The sequence below is a fragment of the Dipodomys spectabilis genome, unplaced genomic scaffold (genome assembly GCF_019054845.1).
Source record: "Dipodomys spectabilis isolate Male_0828 unplaced genomic scaffold, ASM1905484v1 ptg000095l, whole genome shotgun sequence".
Taxonomy (NCBI): domain Eukaryota; kingdom Metazoa; phylum Chordata; class Mammalia; order Rodentia; family Heteromyidae; genus Dipodomys; species Dipodomys spectabilis.
This window is the reverse complement of record NW_024870772.1, coordinates 21,731,422-21,758,221: the sequence shown is the minus strand read 5'-3', so window position 1 is coordinate 21,758,221 and position 26,800 is coordinate 21,731,422. Positions and strand designations below refer to the sequence as shown.

At 35.9% G+C, this 26,800-nt stretch overlaps 1 protein-coding gene across 4 annotated transcripts in view; it reads left to right on the top strand.

The window, feature by feature from the left end:
* Zc3h13 (zinc finger CCCH-type containing 13) overlaps nt 1-13,324 on the top strand; it is a 55,996-nt gene extending 42,672 nt beyond the window's left edge. For 2 of the 4 annotated variants that reach the window (XM_042685411.1, XM_042685409.1), the window contains 4 exons: nt 2,568-2,717; nt 4,024-4,224; nt 8,354-8,517; nt 12,039-13,324. In XM_042685411.1, coding sequence (XP_042541345.1) covers nt 2,568-2,717; nt 4,024-4,224; nt 8,354-8,517; nt 12,039-12,209 — 686 coding nt within the window. In that variant the 3' untranslated portion in view covers nt 12,210-13,324. Of the gene's footprint in view, nt 1-2,564; nt 2,718-4,023; nt 4,225-8,353; nt 8,518-12,038 lie in introns of all 4 variants that reach the window. The other 2 variants (XM_042685410.1, XM_042685407.1) reach the window with 1 other exon arrangement.
* Nucleotides 13,325-26,800: the final 13,476 nt, after the last annotated feature.

The following is a 26,800-nucleotide window of genomic DNA, read 5'->3' as shown; positions in this document are numbered from 1 at the left end:
CCTAAACTACAGTGTCACTGTCTCAAAAGTAAATTCTTAAGTAAAAACTTCTTAGTTCAATGCAGTCTAATATTATAGCTTCTGCTTAGTGATTTCTCTTTTGTAGGGCAATTAGAACAAGCACAGAATAATACCATCCCTGAATCCATTTAATAGCAGATTGATTGAAATCCTGCTGATACTCCCCACTCTTTGAAAAAGAACACAGAGAGGCCCACTTCAGCCCTCAGGCCAGTCAGGGCCAGTCTGCTCTGTGGAGCCGCTCCCCCATTGCCTCTGCTTTCCATCCTTTATTCCCACTGGGCCAGACTGACTCTAGTTTCCAGAGAACTATTACAATGATTAATTATGTTCAGTTATGCCCCCAAGGTTTCTTTTCCTTTAGAACCATGGCTCATGAGTTCATGCTATTTGTACTCAAATTGAGATAAAAATGTAATATGAAAGAAGCTGAGGTAGAATTGCCTTTCATCAAGTCAAATAGACATATATACACATACACACACCATGGAGTATCTATCAAGAGATATAAGGGTCTGCTTTTTAATACAGTGGATTATTTGTCATCTGACAAATAAAAATACTGTTTATGTGCAACTAATCTGGCCTTTTCATTCTCTTCCCATCTTTGTTCCTTTCATTTTTTTTCTTCCTTTTCATTTTTATCTCTTTCTTATTGAAACTTTAGGTCCCAGTCCATGTGTTGCTTGCTCTTGTGAAGCCTTCTCTGCTAAAGTCACTCCTTCAACTCCCCATAGCATCCCCATACTGTATTAGGATTTTCTATTATTTTTCTACTCATTTTTAGGAACCATAGCTTTTCATCTTTTAGTCATCCAGGCTCCATAGTAAGGGTACCATCAGTGGTTGATAAATGAAGATGTGTTCTGTGATTATGTGTGTCTCCCACATCTTATTCCTTGGTGAATATAGCCAAGATTAATAGGAAGAGTACCCTGAAAACCTTCCTGGAATTGGGAAGTCCCTCACTGTGACTGTGTAGTTCTTCTACCAGCACTTACAACATTGTTGGGACATAACCTCTCTAATTTGAACCTCCAAGATTTTTTTTTTAATTTGCCACATAATAGTATTTGGCCTATAGTATAAATGTCCACCATTTTGAAAGTGGATCCTTGCATCTCCTGGTCATGTGACTAGATAGCCTGGTATGCCATCCGTTATATAGATTTTCCCATTTGATTTAACTAAGACATTACTACCTCAGCCTCTCACATTACATTTTCATCTCAATGTAAAAGAAAATCACTAGCCATGGTTACAATGGATATAATGGAATGTAATTAGACTAATTATAATACTCTTGTTATTGGAGTCAGTGTTTCTTATCCTTAAGTGCATCCTTGGTTATTTGTGATTACAGATAGTATGGCCTAGAGATAGAGAGATTAATCACCTGTTGTACCATTGAAGTATTTTATCCACATGGAATAGGAAAATAGGTTGGATAAATTAAAAATCATTAAAATCCTATGATGTCCATTCATGTTTAGGATTATATTTATATAGCAATAATATTTAAACCAATTACCTTAGACGTTAATTTATAGGGGTATAAAGAGACTACTACAAGAATTTAATGAAAGAGAAAATTATTAGAATGATGACAAACATACCACAGCCATATATTGTTTTATCTTCAGATTTATACTATTACAATTTCAAAAAGTTTATAGAATTCATAATATAGATGTCTCATATTTAGAAATAGTAGGCATATTCTATAGTTTGGGCATTAGATTGACAAAGTTTAGTTAGGTAATAAGAAAAGTTGATTAAGAGGCAAAACAATATTAGAACCAAAAATCCTCTTGTTTTTCTGCTGGTCCTGGAGCTGGGCTTTTCCTGGAACTTTTTGCTAAAGGCTAGCACTCTACCACTTGAGCCACAACTCCACTTTTGGCTTTTTTGGTAGTTAATTAAAGATAAGAGTCTCATGGAGTTTCCTGTTTGGGCTGGCTTTGAACATGGATCCTTTGAATGTGGATCCTCCAATCTCAGCCTCCTGAATAGCTAAGATTAAAAGGTAAGCCACTGACACTCAGCTGAAAGTACTTTTTAAGTGTATTATAACATTTTTCTAACAATTGAATTCATCATTTAAAAGAAAATATCCCAGTGGAGAAGAGGAATTGGGAGGTAGGGGGAAAAGTAATGGCATTTTTACATTTTACTTTATTCATAGCAAGTTCTTCATAAACTTAAGATTTAAGTTTAAAATACACTCAGAATAGATTTACAAGATTTGTATGTTTCAGCAAAGAAATTGTTGAAGCCTTTGAAGTTAGATTTTTCTGAATGTTAAAGTTTTATTGTCAACTATTAAAGTGTACTTTATCAACAAATATATTAGAAAAGAAATTTAGCAAATTAAATATGTTTTGAGGTTTTTTTTCCTTAGAATTATCACATTTGACTAAATGTAATTTTCTGATGAAAATAATCATTTTTACATTGTTGTAATGTGCACAGCTTCTCTCTTTTGGTTTGATGTAGGCATCCATTGTAATGCTTTCTTTGACATGAAGTTGATGTCTGTTTAGCAGGAGATGACGATTCCAAGTTAGATGATGCACATTCATTAGGATCTGGTGCTGGAGAAGGGTATGAGCCAATCAGTGATGATGAACTAGATGAAATTCTGGCTGGTGATGCAGAAAAGAGAGAAGACCAGCAGGATGAGGAGAAGATGCCAGGTAATGGTTTGTAATGGTGGTTGAACATTCAGAATACCTGTAGCCTTTGTTCCCTCTTATGCTGTCAGTGTTGATATAACATAATATATGACCTGGAATCTGACCAAATACTGATTTCCTACTCGTGTTTGACATGTATGTAGATAGTAGGTGCAGTGCTTCACAACTGTGGTGCTAGAAGCTAGCTTTTTTTTTTTTTTTTTTGAACTGATTCTGTAGGGCTTGTCCTCGGGCCTAAGCACTGTCCTGAGCTTTTGTGCCACAAGCCAACTTTTTAAATAGCTATTCAGAAATTATGGTAGCTTATATCTTATTTCAACACTATTTCCCCTAATTCTGTAAATTCAGAAATTGTATTTACTTCTGGTCACTTCTAGTACCACCCTTTGACATTTTATTGATTTATATTTTCTTTTTAGTGAGGATCTTTGCTTGGTCTGGATATGTAAAATATTACTAATTTTTTAAAAAATTCTCTTAGGTTTTACATTTTCTTCTAATGTACAAGTTATGTGTGATTTTTTTTCTTTGTCCTTTTCTGGTAGTAGGAATTTGTGAATAGAAATATATATTTAAGTATTCATTCTCAATAGATTATTTGCTCATAGTATCAAGTTCTTAAAGGAAAATCATAATGAGTTACTTGTTTATATATGTGTGTGCAGATATGCAAACCAGATAGTCTCCTAACCCTTAGGTGAGGGTTAAAGTAGAGTTCTGGTACCAAGTTTCAAAACATCACATTTAATTTTTGTGAAATAATGGAGACCTTCTGAGAGTCTTTCATGTAAGCTAAAGGCGTTATTTTATAGGTATGGGTTAGCTTAACCTGTTTTCCTTTAGTGGGAAGATTTTTTTATTTGTAAGGGTTTTTAGATTCTAAGTATTAGTTTTTATGAAAGCTTTTATGGTTTAATTGTGTTTTAATTAGCACAAAGTCACTCTGGGTAATAAAATCATGGGAGATTGGCTCCAGGATTCTTACAGATACCAAAGTATATATAAATATGAAGTGACTTACTATCAGAATATAGTGTATGCACAACCTTCAGAATACTTCACTTACTTGTAATCCCCATTACACTATAAATTCTTCTATGGAAAGAGTTGTCAAACTATATTATTTAGTGGAAAATGATGAGAAAAAAAACTATACATGTTCACTACAAACTTCTTTTATTTTTAATCTGTGGTTGGTCAGATCCATGGATGTGCAATCCCTGAAACTAGAGGAACAACTATATTTGTCTAGAGATGAGACTACTATTTTTTGATGCAAAATATAATCCTATTTCACTTTTGACAGATCCCTTAGATGTGATAGATGTCGATTGGTCTGGTCTTATGCCAAAGCATCCAAAAGAACCACGAGAGCCTGGGGCTGCACTCTTAAAATTCACACCTGGAGCTGTTTTGCTGAGAGTTGGGATTTCTAAAAAGTTGGCAGGTTCTGAGCTGTTTACTAAAGTCAAAGAAACATGTCAGAGAGTTCTAGAGAAACCTAAAGGTAATTCCATTTTAACGTTCTGTACTTTGAGAAGAGTTCTGTTTGGTTGTTATATAGTACTTTATACTATATGAAGTGCTTTTTGAAGACTTTCATATTTATCATTTCTTACCCATGATCAGAATTTCTTAAATTTATCTTGAGAAAGTTCTAATTGCACAGACAAGTTGCAAAAATGATAAAATGGACTTTATATTGCAATTACTTTTTTTTTTTTTGTCAGTCCGGGGGCTTGAATTCTGCACCTGGGTGCTGTCCCTGGGCTCCTTTTGCTCAAAGCTAGTGCTCTACTACTTGAGCCAAGGCCCTACGTCAGCTTTATTTCTGTGATTAATTGGAGATAAAGAGTCTCACGGACTTTCCTGCCCAGGCTAGCTTTGAACCATGATCATCAGATCTCAGTCTCCTGAGTAGCTAGGATTATAGGTGTGAACCACTGGTGCTCAGCTACAGTTACTTTTGGAGCTGAGCGCAGGTACAGCTTTTCATAATAAAGCATGTGCTTTGTATGCACAGGGCTCTGGGATCCACTCTAATACAAAAAAAAAGGATAGAAAGATTCTGTTTAACACACAGGTCCAAATGTTAAAATACACAATGGTTTGCTCATTGCTAAACAAAGCAGAACTTAAGAAAATTAGATATCTTGGTAGCCCTTTCATGTGGAAGTGGAGAATTCTTCCCAAATGTAGAAGTGTAGGTTGAGCTTTAATAACGTACTTCAGGTTGGTCCATAAGGCCAAATGGTCAGGGTTCCAATAGGCATACCATACTACCTATTATCTGATCTCTTCACATGATCATCTGTAGTTGGGATGATTATACTTCTCACTTCCTGAAGTGTTGTAAGGAATAGCATGACCAATAACTCACTTGAACACTAGAACAGCAGAGCAAATATTAACTGCTACTATTGAGTCTGAAAATACTTTATCACATTGGCTTTTTATCTTATTGTCTTCACTTCATTTGATTTTTGTTGTTTATCTTAGCTGTCATCTCCAATACTTTTATTAACAAGGAAAGGCCAAGTACATGGTAAAAACAAGGAAAGGAAGGTAAAAAGTAAAACTACATTAAAAAAAAAAAGTATAAAAGTATAAAAGTTTATAGTTAAATGCAAATTAGGTTTGTTCAGGCATGGTGGCACATGCTATAATCCCAGGCTAAATTAGGAAAACACTGAACTTAAAGCCATCCCACTCTACAGAATGGAAACAAAAATAGATTTTTTACTAATGTAAAATTATTAATATAAAATGGAAAAATATACAACTTATGAATCCATATCCTTTCACCTGTCAACATAAGCAGCAAAATTCTTACTTCAATGGGTCCAATAAACTATATATATGAAATATCTAAACAGAATAATTGTGTGAACATTTAGTAACCCGAATAATGGCCAAAGACTTTGGTGCTTGCCCCATTCTTTCTACTTTGGTTTTATCAGTACATCTAAGGAAATAATTTCTCATGGACCTCAGTTTTATCTGTAAATTGAGGGAATGAAACCCTAAAGATGTTAACCACCTCTAAAGCTATTTTTGTTCTGTGACTTTTGCTAATGGCATTTCAAATTACAATCTACTGTGATTTTGCTAATTATGAAATAAAATTTGACACTTGCTTAATGATGACATAAGTCTTAAGACATGAGACAATCTAAGTAAAAAAAGGATCTGATTGTTGCTTAACAAACCTTTCCTATTTAAGGCTGTGGTGGCTGTATTAAAGAACTGATAAATGATGCTGAATATGAATCATCTAGAATAGTACTTTGTTTTGTTTATTTCCATATCCAATGTCTAATTATCTATTCATACAAATTATGCCATTGCCTACATCAGTGCCTGACAGATGGTAGATATTCAGTAAGTGTGCATTATTGATAACTGGTTTGTATTCCATTGATCTATGCTGGTGGCCCAATACTAATGACAGTGTACCTTCATACCATATGTAATTTTATTTTAAATTAAAAAAGCCAACTAAGCTTAAAATAAAACCATATGTATAGTAGGATTTAAATTGCTTTTCTCTAGGTTTTATTCATTGAACTACAGATATGTTCTTTTGAGCTAAACTTTACTGATTATAGTATATCCATTGTTTTACTTACTCTTATTTATTTATTTATTCATTCTTTTATTTTATTTTATTTTTGTTGGTCGTGGGGCCTGAACTCTGGGCCTGGGCACTGTCCCTCAGCTCTTTAGCTCAAGGCTGGCGCTCTACCACTTGAACCACAGCACCACTTCCAGCTTTTTCTGCGTATGTGGTAATGAAGAATCAAACCCAAGGCCTCATGTATGCAAGGCAAACACTACCAATGAGCCACCTTCCCAGCCCCTGTTTTACTTAATCTTAAGTATGTAATTAGTCTGTCTTTTGAGTAATTTGTTGCTGGTAATCTCAAAACTATAAAAAGAATGTAAATTTATTGAGGCACTGGTAGCTTAGGCCTGCAATCCTAGCTAATCAAGAGGCTAAGATCTGAGGATCACAGTTCAAAGCCAGTCTAGGCAGGAAAGTCTGTGAAACTTTTATCTTCAATTAACCACCAGAAAACTGGAAGTGGTACTGTGGTTCAAGTGGTAGTGTGCTCACCTTGAGCTGAGGAGCTTAGGGACAGTGCCAGGCCCAAAGTTCAAGCCCCACAACCAGGAGCGGGGGGACAGAATGAAAATGTAGTCATGTGCTCTCAGGAGTTTTAAAGGCTTCCTGAAAAAAGTAGTATTTTGTGTCCTGCTGCTATAAATACAGAAAGCCAGGATGCCAATAAAAAGAATATTTTCATAACAATTTTCAAGGGCCAATGTTCAGTGTAAATTCTATTTACTATATGTATATTTTCAGTTATGTCTATACTTAATGATGGTGCTCTCAAACAGTAGTGAATCACCTGAGGAGCAGCTGCCTTTCTTAAGGTATCCCAGTCCAACCGTGATGATTCTCATTCTGTAGGTGGGATGCATTCATAAAAGTTCCTCAGATGATTCAAATGGCTTCAGAGTTTGGGGACTACATTGGAATTTATATTTACACTTGTTATATACCTATTGACTAGATGACTTGCATGAAACTAGTTTCTTGTTAAGTACCTATTCTCATTAATTATGCTTTATAGTCCAGAAAATTCAAATGAATTACGTAATGTAGCCTTGTTTCCTCTTAATCAAAGGTGTTTATTTTTAGATAGATGCTATTCACTAGTTTTATTTCTAACAGTAATCTGTTTGATCTCAGTGTATGAATAGAGACAGTGTTTGTGGCCTGTATTACTCTATAACTTGTAATTATTTATTTGGATTACTGATTGGTACTGTGTTATTTTTACTTCCTTGGTATATTTTTTAACCCAGTTTACTTCAATTAATCAAATCTTTTCTCAGTTCATCAATTTTTTGCAACCTTGTAAATGTTTTTTCTAACTTAAAGATTGCCCAACAACTTAATCACTTTTCTATCTAACTAATTTGTAGTGGGCACTGTCTTGAGTTTTATTACGTTATATTATATTTACATATATGACATCATGTCTTTTTTGTTATTGGTGTTGGTGGTTGTGGGTCTTGAACTCTGAGCCTGGGTGCTGTCCCTGAGCTCTTTAGCTCAAGGCAAGCACTCTACCACTTGAGCCACAGCACCACTTCCAGTTTTCTGGTGGTTAATTGGACATTCCTGCCCAGCTGGCTTTGAACCATGATACTCAGCTTTCTGAGCAGCTAGGATTATAGGCGTAAGCCACTGGCGCTGGGCGACATCATGTCTTTCTATATAATAAAGTTCTAAAATTTAGAACTTGTAGTAATAGATGGTAAAGAACATACTGAATTTAATTTCTGTAATTCTTCTCAAACTTCCCAGTAATCAATGTCTACATTCTATCTCCAAAGTCTGCTTTTCTTATATCTTAAAACTAAAGTTGTTATCAGAATATTTATTTAAAGCTAGCAACATAACTATATGTTGACAGCCTTTCACAGAGAATGTCACCTTAAATATAAAATAATTTTCACCAATATTACTAACTTCAATAAAGGATAAAATCATGAAATATTCATTTGAGTTGTTGATAACACTTTCCATTTTAAGAAAACTTAAAATACGCTTTTTGTATTGAAAGATGCAGAGAATCTTTTTGAACATGAACTGGGGGCTCTCAATATGGCTGCATTACTACGAAAAGAAGAAAGAGCAAGTCTTCTCAGCAATCTTGGACCCTGTTGTAAAGCCCTGTGCTTCAGGCGGGATTCTGCAATCCGAAAGCAGCTTGTTAAGAATGAGAAGGTACTGTTGTTTCCTTGAGAAAAAATGCAAAGTGCAGAACACAAATGGCACTTTTTTTTACATTTGAGTGCTTGAAAAAGAGAAGTTATAGTCTGACCCACTTTTTTGAATTTGGTTTCTAGTCTTTTGGACATGTAAAGAAAGAATTATATTAAAATTTATAATACATTTTTTCACTTCAGTATTGATGAATGGGTATTTTGAATGACAATTATTCAAAATTTCATGCAAAAAGTTTTAAATATTCATTCTGTGAAAGCTTTTACATTTGTGAAAAAGCTTTTTTAGATAAGTAAACATTGGAAATTTATCTACATTGAAGACCAAGAAAAAACAATTTCAGATAGAGTGGTGAGGATGGTTATAGGAATAGTGTTCATGCACCAAGGTGGAGGAGAGGTAAATTAATTAAAGGGAATATACATAAGCAGCTACTGGAGAATAGACAGTTGACAACTAAGAGAAATATAAATTAGTCTAGCTTTGAAAAGTATCTTTTAAGAAATTGAAAACATCTTAGGCTGTTAAAGTTAGAAAACAGAGTTTAATTTTAGAATGTGGCAAGCATGCATAGTGTGACAAAAGAAAGTTGGTTTTAAAAAATTAGAAAAAGGGACTGGGAAGGTGGCTCAGTGGAAGAGTGCTTGCCTTGCATGCATGAGGCCCTGGGTTCTATTCCTCAGCACCACATAAGCAGAAAAAGCCAGAAGTGGCACTGTGGCTCAAGTGGTAGAGTGCTAGCCTTGAGCTGAAGAGCTGAGGGACAGCACCCAGGCCCAAAGTTCAGGCCCCATGACTGGCACTGGTTGCTCACACTTATAATCCTAGCTACTCAAGAGACTGAGATCTGAGTATCACAGTTTGAAGCCAGCCTGGGCAGGTAAGTTGTATGAGACTCCTTATCTCCACTTGAATACCAGAAAACTGGAAGTGGTGCTATAGCTCAAAGTGATAGAGCACTAGCCATGAGTAAAAAAGCTCAAAGGCAGTGCCCAAGAAAGAAAGAGAAGGAAGGAAGGAAGGCAGGCAGGCAGACAGACAGACAGACAGACATAAACTTAGTAACTTTTTAAGTAGTAAGATTTTTCTACAGCTTTTTTTCTTTAAAATTTTTATCAACTTTTGTTGGGGCAGTGCTAGAATTTGAATTCAGTGCTTTGTCAGAATTACTTTGGACAGAACTTCTTTAATCATTCTCCTTCGAGCATGCACTTAATATCTCCTTATTCTTTTGTCTGTGTATCCATTGCAGCATTCCTCAATTCCACCTTTCTCTGAGTGGATTGAGCCCCCATGCCCTGGGCATGTGTGTAATCAGTTACCTTCTCTGTATGTTAGAAATATGTTATCACTATTTTTAGTATTAAATTGAAAATATCACTTAAACCATTTTCTGTTTGGTTCAGATAAGAAATGCCAGTTAAGAAAGTTTATAATCTTATCAGAATCCTGCCTCTTTTGTATAAAAAGTACTTTTTAATCTTCGTAGGTTCCTCCTGTGACATACGATAATGTTCCTCAAAAATTGTAATAACCAAGAGCACTCCTTACAATGTTCAGAACTTTCTAACCCTTCAGTATAAGACATGCATGCATGTGTATGTGTGTGCACCTGCACACACACATACAACATCAAAGAAATTAACGATACAGACAACACAGTGTGAAGCACGTTATTAGAAGTTTTAATGGCACATTATAAATATGCTATAAAAAGAATTTTCAAATTTCAGATTACTCTGTTAAAAATATCAGCACAAACCAGGTATGGTATTACATGTTTGCATAGGGTGAGAGATACACAGTGAGTGAATGAGTGAGTAGAAAAGGAAATAAGAAGAATTTTATATGCTAGATAGCCTTGCGAAAAATGTTAAGAAAAACAGAAGCATTTAACTTGTGTATGTTAAGTATATAAAAACTACCATGTATTTCAGAGAATTTAGGTAGAGGATACGAAAAGAACACAGCCATCATAAATTATTTTAAATATCATTTAAAAACAATATATAGATTGTATAGCAATAATAGTAGAAATGGATTAAATTAAAAATTTTAAAAATAGAGCATACTAGTAAAACCTAAAGTTGATTCTTCAAAGAAATGAATAAAATTGATAATCTCCTAGCCACTATTGACAAAAAAAAAAAAAGAAAAACATCAATGATCATTATTGGGAATGAAAGTAGAGGTATTACTGTGTATTCTACACATTTTAGAAGTATAAGGGGGCAGATGATATGGTTCAGTGGTACAGTTCAGTTTCTAGTGGTGAAAAAAAATATCAACATCAATAAAGGGATACTGTGAATAAATTTGTACACATAATAATTCGATAATTTAGAGGAAATGGGTTGAATGTGTTAAAGCTTTAGAGCCCTTTAAAGTCACAGACTATCAGAAATATAAAAGTAATAATGTAAAACCTAAAAGGTTTTTTTTTTTTGATCAGTCATGGGGTTGAACTTTGGGCCTGGGCATTGTCCCTCAGTTCTTTAGCTCAAGGCTAGCACTCTGCCACTTGAGCCACAGAGCCACTTCCTGTTTTCTGTGTGGTTTATTGGAGACAAGTCTTACGGACTTTCCTGCCTGGGCTGGCTTTGAACTGTAATCATCAGATCTCAGACTCCTGAGTAGCTAGGATTACAGGTATGAGCCACCAGTGCCAGGCCCCTAAAAGGTTCTATATCTTTTTTTTTTTTTTTTGGTCAGTCCTGGGGCTTGAACTCAAAGCCTGGGTGCTGTCCCTAAGCTCTTTTGCTGAATCCTGGTGCTCTACCACTTAAAACCATAGCTCTGCTTCCAGTTTTCTGGTGGTTAATTGGAGATAAGAGTCTCACAGTTTCCTGCCCAGGCTGGCTTCGAGCTGCTATCCTCAGATCTTAGCCTCCTGAGTAGTTAGGCTTACAGGCATGAGCCGCCAGCGCCTAGCGCTATATCTACTTTTTGAAGTTGGATTTTTAGTTTGAAATTTTATGAAAGAGGAACCTTCAGTTCTAACATTGTTCCATTAGCAAAGTTACCAAACACTGAAAGTAGAAATAACACCAGTTCTACACAACAGAAGTGTTTCCAACTCAGTTCATGAGTCTGGTATTACAAACAGATCATGCGAGAACATTATAGATCATCATCTCTTATGAAGATGGACATAAAAATCCTCAAAAGTATTAAGAAATCAAATCTAGCAATTTATAAAAGTGAATGTATAAATATATAGCAATATATAAATACATAACCAAATACGAGAATGAGAAAGTACCTCAGTATACTGAACTTACTTGAAGTAACACACTTATTGACTGATTAAAGAAGAAAAAAATACATGATTATATCAGTCAACACAGTAAAAGCACAAAATAAGCTGATATTTATCATGTATCTGACAATTATAAGAATTCTCATCAAGTTATCATTAGAAGTGTTTTATAGCTTTGATAATTTTAGTGACAGTCCACTTGTTTTATCCACTGTCAACTAATAATACATCTTTTCTTGCTCATTTTTGTTTCTCCAAATAGGGTACAGTAAAGCAAGCTTATACAAATGCTCCAGTGGTAGACAATGAATTACTGCGGTTGAGTCTTCGGTTATTTAAGCGGAAGACTACTTGTCACGTCCCTGGACAAGAAAAGGCTGAAGATAATAAACTGGCACAGTCCAATATCCCACAGGAACTGTGTGTATCTTAAAGACCGAAGTTCAGTATGATGTTTGTGGTATTGTCTTCCTTGTACAGTGCATTTTTTTTCAGAGCTCTTTGATTTGAAAAAGATTATTAGTGACAAAGGCAGAAAAGTCTTATCAGCCATGTTAAGGGTGAAGAACTTTGATCTGTAGAGACACTAGTTTTGACCAACTTAAGATTTACAATGATTTTTATACAGCAATTGATACTCATGCAAAATAATGTGAAAGCATCTAAATTTAGTAGTTTAGTCTGTACCTTTTGTGAAAGCTGAAGATTTTGGAAATTGGTTGTCACCGCTCTTCCAGCTTGTGAATATTTTTTATGAAATGGAACCACTGATTTATATTCTGGATCATCCTTACAGAAACTGATTTTATTCAGAAGCAAGGTGTTCATCAAAGTAACTGCACACATTGTACAGCACCATATTATATGGAACATTCGGAAGGGAATGTTCGTCTAGCATAGTGTATTTAGGCAAATCCCCATCAGGAGAAATCCAGATTTTTTTCTCCTTTTAAAAGTTCTAAAAACATGGGTCTTTGTTTTTTTTTTTTTTAATGTGTGTACATTCTTACAGTGTATATTGGATATCTTTGGATTCTGAATGGGTTTTTTGTCTGGTTGTTCATCAGAGACTATGTACTATTTTTATTTTTAATAAATGTACCTCTCTTTTTCTTGTTCTTGATTTTCTTTACCTTTAGTAACCATATTCCTGATATTCTAAAACACGCATTATCATCACTAGTTTCATACTTCAGATGTTTTCCTGCTGTATTCTTACTGGACAGCTGATGGAACAGTGTAATACAAGTTGAGAGATACTTGAAGTACAGCTCAGTGATTCCTGAAACAAACCAAGACTTAGCAAACCTATTTAATATTGAAATGCTACCTTTACATTTTTCACTGCTGTATTGCCTTTAGTTATATTCAACTTGCCTCCATGTTATACTATGTAATTGTTTTAAAGTTGCAGAATATTTTCTTTGTTCTTTGTACCCATTTAACTTATGAAGTAGATTCTTTAAGCAGATTTGAAATTGACTACAAGCTGTACAACTTGTAAGCCAAATAGTAATAAAAGGAGTAGGAGAAGTAAAGGAAACCAGTCAAAATTTTTAATTTGATCATGGCCTTTCACAGGTTTTTGTTAAAACTGTAAGCCTATGTTACCAATCTTTAATTTTAAATTTTCCTCTCTTAAAGGTTACATAATGACACTGGTATAAAATTGTGTTCATTTCAAGAAACATTTATTATACAGCAAATTTGTACATGATATCTAGTAAAGGAAATAATTTATTTTCTAATGACTTTGAAAGCATGTATAAGAAAATAGCAAGTAGGAGAAAAAAAGTAATTAAATTTTCCTGTTGTCCTTTTCCTAAATATTTTGAATAAAAAAGAAAGAAAATTATGATCTTGGAAACTGAATGCCCTTTAAGAAACATTTCTGATTATAGAGGAGAATACTGTTTTCTGTAGCATAAAGATATAAAATCTGAAAAACATTAAATATAAAACAGAGTCTTAGAACATGTTGTATCCATAATGGTTCCTCTTGTCCACTAACTTTGGAGAATTTTTCCAAATTATTTATACCATGTAGTTAAATCTGTTGCTTTTTTTTTTTGCCGGTAGTGGGGCCTGAACTCAGCCTGAGCGCTGTCCCTCAGCTCTTCAGCTCAAGGCAAGCACTCTACCACTGAGCTACCTTCCTAGCACCTGTTGCATTTTTTTTTTAATTTTAATTTTAATTTTTTTGTTCATTTTTTTTTTCATTGTTCACTTGGCCTAAGTATTCAGAGCTTCATGTTCCCAGGGATAATTAAGTCTCGGTTATGTTATTTTTATTATTTAAGTAGTTATACAAAGGAGGTGCCAGTTAGCAAACCAGTTTTTGAATACAATATATCTTGATCACTGTCACCCCTTTCAACATTCTCACCTATTCCTCCTCTACCCACTTCTTACCTTACTCTTATTAATTTTATAGGATATATAGAATTCTCTCCTTTTATTTTTTTATTTTTAGATGACATTGGGGCTTGAACTCTGGGGCTTACTAATTATTTAGACACTCTTATTCCGGATACACATCTGTGTTTGTCTTTTTTTCTGGTTACTTTTAGCTGGAGTCTACTCCGTGGGGGAGTCACATATGTCAGGCTTCCTGCCATTGCTGGGATGACAGTTTCTGGCACCACTGTATGTGGGGCGAGGGGACAAAGTAGAAGGTACTTTGTTTATACTGGTGGGCTGCACAGTGGATGATTCCCAAAGACTGAGCTCTGATTAGAGCTGAGATCAGGCTGATATACCTGGAAAGGGGCAGGAGGAGTGGGTAATGTTGGAAAGTACTAAGACATTCAGTGTTTAGAAGAACAAAATGGGACTTTGGGCCCCTTGGAAAAGAGGAACTAATACCCTTTCCTTCAAGAGAGAGTTGTAAAATAGTTGGCCACACACAGGCATTTACAATCTGTTAAGAAACAAAAATTACAAATTGATTACAAAAATACAGTTCTAGAAGCCTGTTTAGTAGCATTAGTCTTGTTAGCAACTTAGCACAGTCTGTGGTAAACCACAAAGTTGTTAGTGATAGACAAAGCTGCTAGTGTGGCAAACTTGAGTAAGGGAGAGTATTCTTTTGCTTTTTACTGAAAGTGAGAAACAGACTAATGAGAAACAGGTAAATTCCAGAAATTCATAAATTTAACCCAGTCACCACCATGTCAAGATTCCCATTGAGAAAAAATGCACTTTGTGCCTGGGCTAGCCTTGTAATATCCCAAATAGTCAGGATCCAAATAGCTAGGATAGTTGTGAGCTACCAGCACCCAGCTTCACTGCTTTGGTTTTAAACCTCAATATTACCCTATATTAAAGTTCTAAAGCAAATCTTTAGATTGAGTTTTTCATTAAAACTCAAGCCATAAAGTCTCCAGCAAATCAGTATGTCTGAAAATTGCCTAGTCTATAAAGTATTTGCTAGTACACTTGAAGGTCTTTTGTCTCATAAGTTTGCCTGTTCATTATAATTGTAAAACTGGATTGAAGTTGTAAATAGAGAAGGAGCAGAAGTATTTCTGCAATCCAAAATAAATGAACGTTGACACAATTAGATAGCAGTCAAATGTTTGATTTATTTTTGCAGCCCTCATTGTTTAGTAAAGTACTGTTAAGAACAAATGTTTATTTCACAGAACTTTGTAAGTATGTCTAACTAGTAATTTAATAATATGTTAAAAAGTCTGACCTGTAACTTCTCTTTACTCTGAGCAGGTTATCTGATACAGGTTTACTTTGATACAGGTTATCTTCTCTATCTTCCTCATGACTTGGTTAGAATTTTGTGGTTTTTCCTTGTCAACTTGAACATTTATGGCATCAGCAAAATATCCTACTTTGTTCCTTACAGTTGTTTTTTCAGGTTTTTTTTGTTTGTTTGTTTTTGTTTTTTGCTGGTCCTGGAGCTTGAACTCAGGGCCTAGGCACTATCCCTTGAGTCTCTTTGTGCTCAAGGCTAGTGCTCTACCGCTTGAGCCACAGCACTGCTTCTGGTTTTCTGAGTAGTTTATTGGAGATAAGAGTCTCATGGACTTTCTTGCCCAGGCAGGCTTTGAACTGTGCTCCTCAGATCTCAGCCTTCTGAGTAGCTAGGATTACAGACATGAGCCATCAGTGCCCAGCCTGTTCCTTACAATTTTAAGTAAAGATAAAGTATAAAGTAACAGTTGTTAATGATGCTCTTAAATCTCAGAGTAAAGAGCTACTAACTAAACTGTAGCTTGCAATTTTAAGAGATTCATGAGGCTAGAGATAGAGTACTTGTTTAACATATATAAGGGTCTGGATTCAAGTCAGCATAGGAAAAAAGGGTGGATCTGTGTTTATGTGTATGCATATTTACCTACTTACATATGTATTCATATGTATGTATATGAATAAGTATGTATATGAATGCATACTTGAATATGTAAGTATGTATATGAATACATACTTACATATGTATTCATATACATAGCTGTAATTTTTTTCTGTGAATGTGTATACATTGAAAAGGTATATGAACCTCTCCCATTCTACAAAGTATTTCCTTCTGTTGATTTTCTGAAAGAAGTGATCTAGCTCTTTTAAGATACTGTTCGAATTTAAACTTGGATTTGCCTTAATTTTCCCTTTCAAAAGTCTTTAATAAATTTCCATTATTCAGTAGTTTCATTAATCTTTCCATTTGACTAAGTATTTTGAAAGCTTAAAAGTTTTGGTGCCAAGCGCTGGTGGCTTATGCCTTTAATCCTAGCTACTGAGGAGGCTGAGATCTGAAGGTCACTATTTGAAGCCAGCCTGGGCAGGAAAAGCTGTGAGACTCTTATCTCCAGTTAACCATCAGAAAACAGGAAGTGGTGCTGTGGCTCCAAGTGGTAGATCTCCTTGAACAAAAAGAGCTCAGGAATAGTGCCCATACCCTGAGTTCTAGCCCCACAACTGACCAAAAAAAAAAAAAAAAAGTTTGGTAAGTAACTTTCTACATGACTTTCTAGACACAATTTACCACTGAATTGAGATTATCTCTTTAAGTTTAAATTTTCTATCATGTTGCCTTGATATACATTTTTGTGGACTCCATCACTTTGAACAGCTTAGGTATAGATAGGAAGTAAACAGATGCTGAGTAAAATTTCAAATTGCAGTCCTTGTGATGGCATGGAGGTTGTCAGTAGGGAACTATTTTCAAGCACTGATGGTCTTGTGAATGAGCTGAGATTGAGAAAGTGAAATCAGTTAACTATCAGGTAAGAGCATTTCAAGCAGATTGCTTGGAATATGCAAAAACCTGAGCTTTGATACATTGTAAGACTGAAATACAAGTATTGTTACACATTAGATGTGAGTGATGCTAAAGAGAAGATCTAGAACCAGTATTGGAAATGTTCTGTAAGTACCCTGCCTAATACGATAGCAAGGAACTTTGTGTGATTGGTACTAACACTTAAATTATGACAGAAATTGAGTTTTAGCTACCATTTAGGGTATCGTAGCTCTAAATCTTGGCCAGGACTTAGGGAATTTAAAAATATTTCCAAAAGTTAGCACATGAATTCTTTTTAAGTTTTAGTTTAATGTTTTATTTCCTATTTATGATGATTTATCCTATGATGATGATTTATGGTGATTATTATGATTTATTGTACTTACTTAGAATAAACACAAATTACTAAATATATCAGGTAGTATTGAGATAGAACAAAAATGATAGGCAAATAAGTTCAGAGTGTGCAGGCTGCATATGAAGTTGGCATTTTATTTAAAAGCAACTAGTAGAAACAAAAAATATGGAACAGGTAGGACAAATTTAAAATATATAGTTGTAAACAAATAACTACATGAAAATAGATTCAGCATTCCAATTAAAAAATTGTTAAAATCTTTATCTTTCCAGGAAACTAGTTATATTTTGCTTACAAGGGAAAGGAAAAGATGGGGAAAATATTTAAACATCAAGAAAACACATTTTACTGTTCCTGTATTTTTTTTTTTATTTTTTTTTGGGTCCGTTTGTGGGGCCTAAACTCTGGGCCTGGACGCTGTCCCTCAGCTCTTCAGCTCAAGGCTAACACTCTACCACTTGAGCCACAGCGCCACTTCCGGCTTTTTGCTTATGTGGTGCTGAGGAATCGAACCCAGGGCCTCATGCATGCAAGGCAAGCGCTCTACCACTGAGCCACCTTCCCAGCCCACTGTTACTGTATTTTTATATTTATTGCGGTGGAACTAAGTGACAGTTTTCTGATTCCTTCATTTCTTGTCAGAATGCTGCTTTAAGTAAAATCTACCCATTTCTTTTCCCACCATTTACATCACTATCAAGTCATGGATTGCTATTTTATATTCTGAATTCCAATTCATTACTATCATTACTTGGTTTCTCAAAATATCCAGGTTAATTTATCTTTGTTAATTTACATCATGTGTATGTTTGCCAATATTAATTCTTTTTTTTTTTTGGTCAGTCATGGGGCTTGAACTCTGGGCCTGGGCGCTGTCCCTCAGCTCTTCAGCTCAAGGCTAGCACTCTACCACTTGAGCCACAGGGCTTGAACTGCGATCCTCAGATCTCAGCCTGCTGAGTAGCTAGGATTATAGCCATGAACCACTGGTGCCCGGCCCAATATTAATTCTTAATGCTCCTTCAGAATCTGTTTCTGTTGTGTTTCTGTTGGTTCTTTTTTGTATTTTCTACCCTTGTACCTGCTTCTCATTTATTAATGCCAATATCGTGTTTGCAAAATTATAGAAAAATGAGATTAAAATGTCCTTGTGCTTTCCATGGATAGATTTATGTTTGGAGTCACTGATATTGAGAACATCTTGATCAAGTTTGAAGAACTGAGGTTATCTGGGGACCCAGGTAGCTGGAGCCTGGACTGTGATTTATCCTTGCATACTTCTGGTCCCCATCAGCCTTTGCACATGCAAAAAGCTTCTGTTCTTGGATCTGGGCTCTTGTTTCTTTCTATCTCTCTCAAGAAGATGTCTCAATATCTGGGAGGCTCCTAAGTTCCCTTGCCAGATTTTAAAATGGCACTTAGGCAAAGTTGACCCCAAATGCTAGTTTCACTTCTGGATTTCCATAGCTAGCATCTTGGCATAGGAATTCTCCCTTACTAGCTTTACAGTATCCAAGCATGATGTTTTAAATAAGTGATCTGTCTGTTGTCTTAAGTTACCAGTGGGAGACTTGGTCTCGTTTATCACAATTTTTTCTATTTTCATTTCACTTGGTTTTTATTCCTTTATTTTAGTATTTATGTCTCATTGGAAAAATTTGTGGATCCTTCATTTTTCCCTTGGAACGACATTCAAACACACCACCTAGTCAATGAAAACCCTTTATACTTCCCCAAATCCAATGCTTTTGTTACCTGAGTACCTTCTTAGGTACTCATGATAACTACTTTTGTGTCCTGGCACAGCAGCACTTTATGCCTGTTGAGTGCTGCTTCCTCTGCCTTGAATATCACTGCCTGCTCATCATCTTCCCAGGACCTCTTTTCCCTGTTAAGTTTGTATTTGTTAGATAAATCCAGTGCCACTTCTTAGGTGGAACTTCTTATTCCAAACTAACCATTCTCTCCCTAGTTTTTGTGTATAGCACACCTAACAGTACATTATATATTTTTGCAATCTGCTTCATATAGATAGTTGTATGTCAGCTTTTCTCAAAACTATTTTTTGAGACATTAAAATGTAGTTTGAGCAGTCAGCACCTCATGAACTGGATAGCTCCATAAAGTCCCATCTAGGAAGTGGTTCTGTACTACACTAACAGGTAAGAGAAAGGTTCACAGAACCAATATAGAAGTTTGACAAAGAATGTATTTGACCAGTGTTGGAGCTTATGCCTTATCCTTGTGAGATGTTCAAAACAATATAGTAATTGTCTAGATGGCCACTTCTGACTAAGCTTAAGTTTCTTTGTTTACATTTTGAATTCAGTTTGGATTTATAAATAAGAATCCAGGGTGCTGACATCACCTGACTTCAGAATCCATGTGTATGTTTGTGTGGGTATGTTTTGGGAATCAAGCTCAGAGCTTTATGCAAGCACTCTATTTTTGTTGTTTTTAATGCAAGCACTCTACCCCTGTAAGATCTTTTTCTTTTCTCTCCTTTTTCTGAAGGGTTTTAGAGATAGCACCCAGAGTCTAGTGCATGCTATGCAATTGCTCTACCACTTAGCTATATTCTCAGGCCACCCAGGAATCATTTTTAATTGACAAGAAGTACTCATTCCCACTCTTTGAGAAGAGTGAATAGCTTTTTATTTGACCATTATGAATGTTCAAACGTTTATTAAATCAAGTGGCAGATTAAGTAAACATGCCCACTATATCATGCAATTTATAGCAGATTTCTACCTCTGGGGAAAGGGGAGAGAGGCTGTGACAGAATCAGCATTGGGCAGGTTCTAGTTGCGGCCACTTTAGATTTTCATGCTTTACCTGTGGCTTTTTCCTACATATGAAGACATAAATGTAAATCTTAGATAGTTCTAAGATTTCATTAATTTTTACTCCTGTTCTCAGATTTCAGCTTCAAGTTGTGTTATTCTGTGTCAATTCAATTTCTTAAAGCCTTGATTGACAACAACGAGTTGTTTTAAAATTGAAACTAGTACAGATTTTCCTTTTGTGGCTTTAGTCATCTCCGTTTTTATCTTCGTTCTTGCTCTCTTGGGCACCCCATGGATAGAAGCCAATTCTCTTTTTGTATTGCTGTCTTCAGTGCAGTACTTAAGGATTCATTTCAACTGTCATCAAGGGCAATTGAGGCAGCTATAAGCTTTGCTAAAATTGTTCCTGTGGTTAACCAGCTGCCTGAAACATTCACTACCACAGATTCCACTGAAGGAAGTTACCTAGCAAACCTGCTTTCTACCACTCATGAGCAGGATTAGAGAATATTACCTACTTTGTGTTGTGCCAATAGAGATCTTAAATGAGTTCAACATTGAATTTGATTGTTCATAGAGAATGTGAATTCCCTAAAGCACAAATGGGGTCAGGTTTCCTATTAAAATTAGTCATTGGCTGGGAGCTGGTGGCTCAAGCCTGTAATCCTAACCAGGAGGCTGAGATCTAAGGATTGGGGTTCAAAGCCAGCATGGGAAGTAAAGTCCATGAAGCTTGTGTCCAATAAACTACTCAGAAAAAGCTATAAGTGGTGGAATGGCTCAAATGGTAGAGTGCTAGCCTTGAGCACAAAGAGGCCAGGGACAGCCCCGTCCCTGCATTCAAGCCCCAGAACTGGAAAAAAAATTAGTCATTGGACCAAAAAAATCTGTTATTTTGAAGTTAAAAAAGCAGCCATTAGAAATGACAAAATAATGGCATTTGCAGGGAAATATGGAGCTAGAAGGAATCATGTTGAGCGAAGTAAGCCAAGAACGAAGAGACAAACGGTACATGGTCTCCCTGATAAGTGGATGCTAAATCCAAAATGTTAAGTGATACGACAAAACTAACAGGACTTAAGAAACAAAGAACTCCCGCTCATCTGGTTGAACCACTACTAAATATACCCATGCTGCTAATCACAAATATGGTATATAACGTGTGAACACTGTTATATATTACAGACTGTGATAGACAATTTGCTCCAGGAAAGTTAGAATGAACTTGTGACTTTGAAATTATGTAATCAATTAATCACAATCAAAAAAAAAAAAGAACCTCGGGAAAGGGAGGGGATGGTAGGGGGAAAACAACGGAGGGGGTAACAATGTTCAAGAGGAAGTGTACTCATTACCTCACTCATGTAACTGTAACCCTCTGTATAGTATCTTTACAATAAAAAAAAAAGGCTAAATGATAATTGCAAAATAACATTTTTAGTGACTTTATATGAAATATTATACTCATCTCTCCAGAAGCTCTTTGCCAGTTCTTTTAGAAAAGAATCTTATAAATCCTATGTAACAAATTTTTAAATAGACTATTTTCACATAAGACTCCTCAGGGTATGACATAAACCTGTAGCACTTATCTTTAGCAAGCATATTTTGGCAAGGATGGAAAATATCACATGCCTATAGTATTGTTATCCAATCAAGAGCCCTTATGTTTAAAAAAAAAAAAAAGTCTTTCGCCCACTTACTTATTGGGCAGTTGTTTCTTTGAGGATTTGTTGTTGAGTGGTTTAATTTTTTGAGTTCCAAGTATATTTTAGATATGAGACCCTTGTCCGTTGTATGGCTAGTAAAGATCTTCTCCCAGTCCGTGGGCTTTCTATTGATCTTGCTAGCTATGTCATTTGCCCTGCAGAAGCTCTGCAACCTTATACAATCCCATTTGTCCAACCTTTCTTTGATTTGTTGTGTTTCCGGGTCTCTATTCAGAAAATTTCGGCCTGAGCCAAGGAGACCCAGGGTTTCTCCTATTCCATCCTGTAATGTTTTCAGAGTGTCTGCTTTGAGTTAAAGGTCTTTGATCCATTTGGAGTTGATTCTGGTGCAGGGTGATATATAAGGATCTAGCTTTAGTTTTCTACATGTAGTTAACCAGTTTTGCCAGCACCATTTACTGAAGAGGCTGTCTGTCTTCCATTCTATTGTTTTAGCTCCCTTATCGAAGATTAGATGGCTATAGGTCTGTAGGTTCATTTCTGGGTTTTCAATTCTATTCCATTGGTCCTGAGGTCTGTTCTTATGCCAATACCAAGCTGTTTTGATTACTATGGCTTTATAGTAGAGTTTGAAATTTGGTATTGATATTCCTCCAGCAGTGTTCTTTCCATTGAGGAGCGTTTTTGCTATTCGGGGTCTTTTATTGTTCCATATGAATTTTTGGATTGCCTCTTCTATTTCCTTGAAGAATGAGGGTGGAATTTTGATAGGTATTGCGTTGAATTTGTAGATAGCCTTGGGAAGTATTGCCATTTTCACGATGTTAATCTTTCCAATCCAGGAGCATGGGAGGTTTTGCCATTTTTTAAGTTCTGTGTTGATTTCCTTTTTCAAGATTTTAAAGTTTTCATCATAGAGGTCCTTCACTTCTTTAGTTAAGTTAATTCCTAGGTATTTTATTTTTTGTGGGGCTATTACAAATGGAGTTGCTTTCCTAATTTCAGCCACACTTTTCTCATTGTTGGCATACAGAAAAGCCATTGATTTTGGGGGGTTAATTTTATAACCTGCTACTTTGCCAAAGTTTTGAATCAGCTTGAGTAATTTGGGAGTGGAGTCTATGGGATTCTTTAAATACAAGATCATGTCATCTGCAAAGAGGGAGAGTTTTATTTCTTCTTTCCCTATTTGGATCCCCTTTATGTCTGCATCTTGTCTTATTGCTGTAGCTAGGCATTCTAATACTAGATTGAAGAGAAGTGGAGAGAGTGGGCATCCTTGTCTTGTTCCTGAGTTAAGAGGAAATGGCTTTAGTTTTTCACCATTGAGTATAATGCTGGCTGTAGGTTTGTCATATACAGCCTTTATTGTATTGAGGAATGTTCCATGGATTCCTAATTTTTCCAAAACCTTCATCATAAAGGGGTGTTGGATCTTGTCGAATGCTTTTTCTGCGTCTATTGAGATAACCATGTGGTTCTTATTCTTGCTCCTGTTGATGTGATGAATAATATTATTTGATTTGCGTATATTGAACCAGCTTTGCATCCCTGAAATGAATCCTGTTTGATCGTGGTGTATGATTTTTTGGATGAATTGTTGAAGTCGGTTGGCCAAAATTTTGTTGAGAAGTTTTGCATCAATGTTCATCAAAGAAATGGGTCTATAGTTCTCTTTCTTTGATGAGTCCCTGCCTGGTTTTGGGATGAGGGTTATGATGGCTTCATAGAATGTGTTCGGTAGTGAGCTTTCTCTTTCAATTTCATTGAAGAATTGGAGGAGAATTGGTGTGAGCTCTGCTTTGACTTTGTAAGATTGTACTCAGAGATCATGTTAGGAAGGAGGGGGAGGGAGAGAGACAAGAGAGTTCCATTTACCTGCACTGCTATCCTTGGGTTTCATGGAGAGGCCTCAATTAGTCAAGCATTCCTGTGAGTAGTAACTAGTTTATCTGAACAGTGTATCCCAGGACCTTTTTGCTGTTTCCATTCTCCTGTGAATTGGACCAAACATTTATAGAAACACAAAATGACTAGGTTGTGTCAGGATGGGGTCCCCCTGACCAGTCTGGACTAGATATACAGGAAGATTTCATGATTTCATAAAAACAAATAGTGGATTTACAGCTATTTGACAAATGAAGTCTGGCCTGTCCCATTGCTCATACACATTGTCTAATTGCTGGCCACTCTTGCCCTGTTTGCTTCTCTTTTCTTGTTCTAAAAACCATCTATATGGAAATGTGTTTCTTTCCTTTGATTTCATTTTGTGGGAAAACAAAATATTCTCCAGTTATGACACATAGGATGGTAGGAGGAATTTCTTTGGTCTTGAATGTATTTTGTATACATAAATTGAAAGTTACTTCAATTATGAATTTTTTTTATTCCTGTTGATGCATAATGTTGAGTAAGCCTTTTTGTAATCATGGGAGCCGTTTTAATCATAAGAATTGAAATAAACCTGCTGAGCATAAGTAATAACTGACTTTAATGTCTCTAGCAATAGATTCATAAAATACATTAAAACACAAGTTTGAATAATGAATCCTCTGAAATCCAAGTGCATATATACTGACATGGTAGATGTGCTGGTTTTAGACTTACTCATTTGGAAATAGTTTTAAACACTGGAAGTTGTAAGTGAAAAATAGGTAAAAATAATAATAATAATGAAACCAAAGAGACCTCAGCCTTGTCTTATCCACAAGGAGACTGAATTTATACTTATATTTTAATAAAAATCCCAAATGCCAACAGCTTTATGGATAATACTAAGACAATTGATAAATACTATTGTCCTGTGTATGATGTGCTTTGTCTTAGAGGTACATCCTGTCAACACTATTACCTCCAGAGAAAGCTAAACAGTGAAGGATACTGCTCAGGAAAGAGGGAAGGTCTACTCACCTCCTCAGTAACTCCCAGATCCAACAGAAAGCATGTAATATAACAGTCCTCGACTACTGTCTACATCTACTCTATCATTGGATTTTACACAATGATAATAGTTGAGTCCTTGCTATAATTCCTTCATTGACCACCAGAAGTCTCTCAGAAAGAGAAGCAATCATTCAGCTAGTAGTGTGGGTCGGGGGTGCAGGGACTGCCTAGCAAATACAGAGTAGTACAGAAAGAAATATTTGATCACTATGAAGTATAATTGTTTGCTTTTTAATAATTTTATTAAGATTAAGTGATAACAAATTTTACAGACTTCACAGTATTGTGAGATAGTGAAACTTAAAGTCACAAACCCATTTTAACCTTCACAAGGCAAATTGTCATTATCATGGTCTATGATGTTTGTGCATTCTATGAGCTTTGACAATACAACTATTTCTTTCGCATCAGGTGATATGTACATTTGCTTAGGTAAGCTGTTCCCTCTTTCCCTCTCATTCCTCCCTCCCATTGCTGCCCTTGAGTTGCTTAGTTCATTTTCATCAATGTCCAGTGCAGCTGATAGGCTGCTTTGTTGTATATTTTCCTGTTTCCCTCTGATTCTGTGCTCTCCTAGCTTCCCTCAGATGTGCGCATGTATGTGTGTGTGTGTGTGTGTGTATGTATATGTATGTATATATATATACATATACATCTCCCATATATGTGGTCAACAACATGAGGTTAGTAATGATACGACAGGATGAGGGGAGGTCCTTTGTTTTTTGGGTCCTGTTTACTTTGTCATAACTCCTTGCACTTTGCATTTAACATCCACAAAGCAGGGAGACCATGTGCCGTGAGACCATGTGAAGTGAGCCCTTGTCTCACTTCACTCAAAATGATTTGATTTCCATGAGAATGCCATTATTTTGTCCTTTCTAGTGGCTGCATAATATTCCATTGTATAGAGGTACCACAATTTTTGGATCCATTCATCTGTAGTGGGGCATCTGTTTTGTTTCCATATTTTGGCTATTGTGAACAGTGCTGCAATGAACATGGAGGTGCATGTACCTTTGTATCCTGGTTCCTATTGCTCAGGGTAAATGCTGGGTCATAGGGGAGGTCTATATTTAGCTGAAGTACCTCCAGACTGTTTTCCAAAGTTGTATTAGTGTACATTCCCATCAGCAATGCAATAGGGTTCCTCTTTCTCCGCATCCCCTCTGGCATTTGTTGTTGGCTGGATTTAGGATGTGGGCCCTTCTGACTGGGATAAGGAGGTATCTCAGAGTTGTTTTTATTTGCATTTCCTTTACAACCAGAGATGATGAACATTGCGTAATGTGTTTCTTTGCCATTTTTATCTCTTCTTCTGAGAAGTCTCTCTTTAGCTCTCTTACCCTTTAATGACTGGTTTGTTAGATTTGAGAGGGATTAGTTTCTTGAGTTCCCTGTATATAATGGATATTAACCACTTGTCTGATATATTGCTGGTAAATATTTTTTCCCCATTAGTTGGCTGTCTTTCTGATTTGGTAGCTATTTCTTTAGCTGTGCAGAAACTTTTTATTTTAAGGTAGTCTCACTTGTTGAGTCTTTCCAATTAGTTGTGACCTTGGGACTTTGTTCAGAAAGTTCCTGCCTATGCCTATAAGTTCAAGTATCTCTCCTGCTCTGTCCTGCAGTAGTTTCAGAGTTTCAGGTTTGATGTTAAGTATCAGGTTTGATATTTTGAGTTGATGTTAGTGCATGGTGACAGGCTGGGGTCCACTTTTAGTTTTCTGCTGTGGCCACCCAGTTTTCCACACCAGTAGTTGAAGAGGCTGTGCTTCTTCCACTCTATGCCTTTGGCTCCTTTTTCAAATATCAGCTGAATGTAGGTATGTGATTTTATTTCAGGATCTTCTAATCTGTTCCACTGGTCTTCGGGTCTGTTTTTGTGCCAATACCAAGCAGTCTTTGTTATTATGGCTCTATAGTAGAGCTTGAAATCTGGTATCGTGAACCCTCCTGTGTTGTTACTTTTGCTTAGAATTGCTTTGGCTATCTATGTCTTTTTTTATTCCA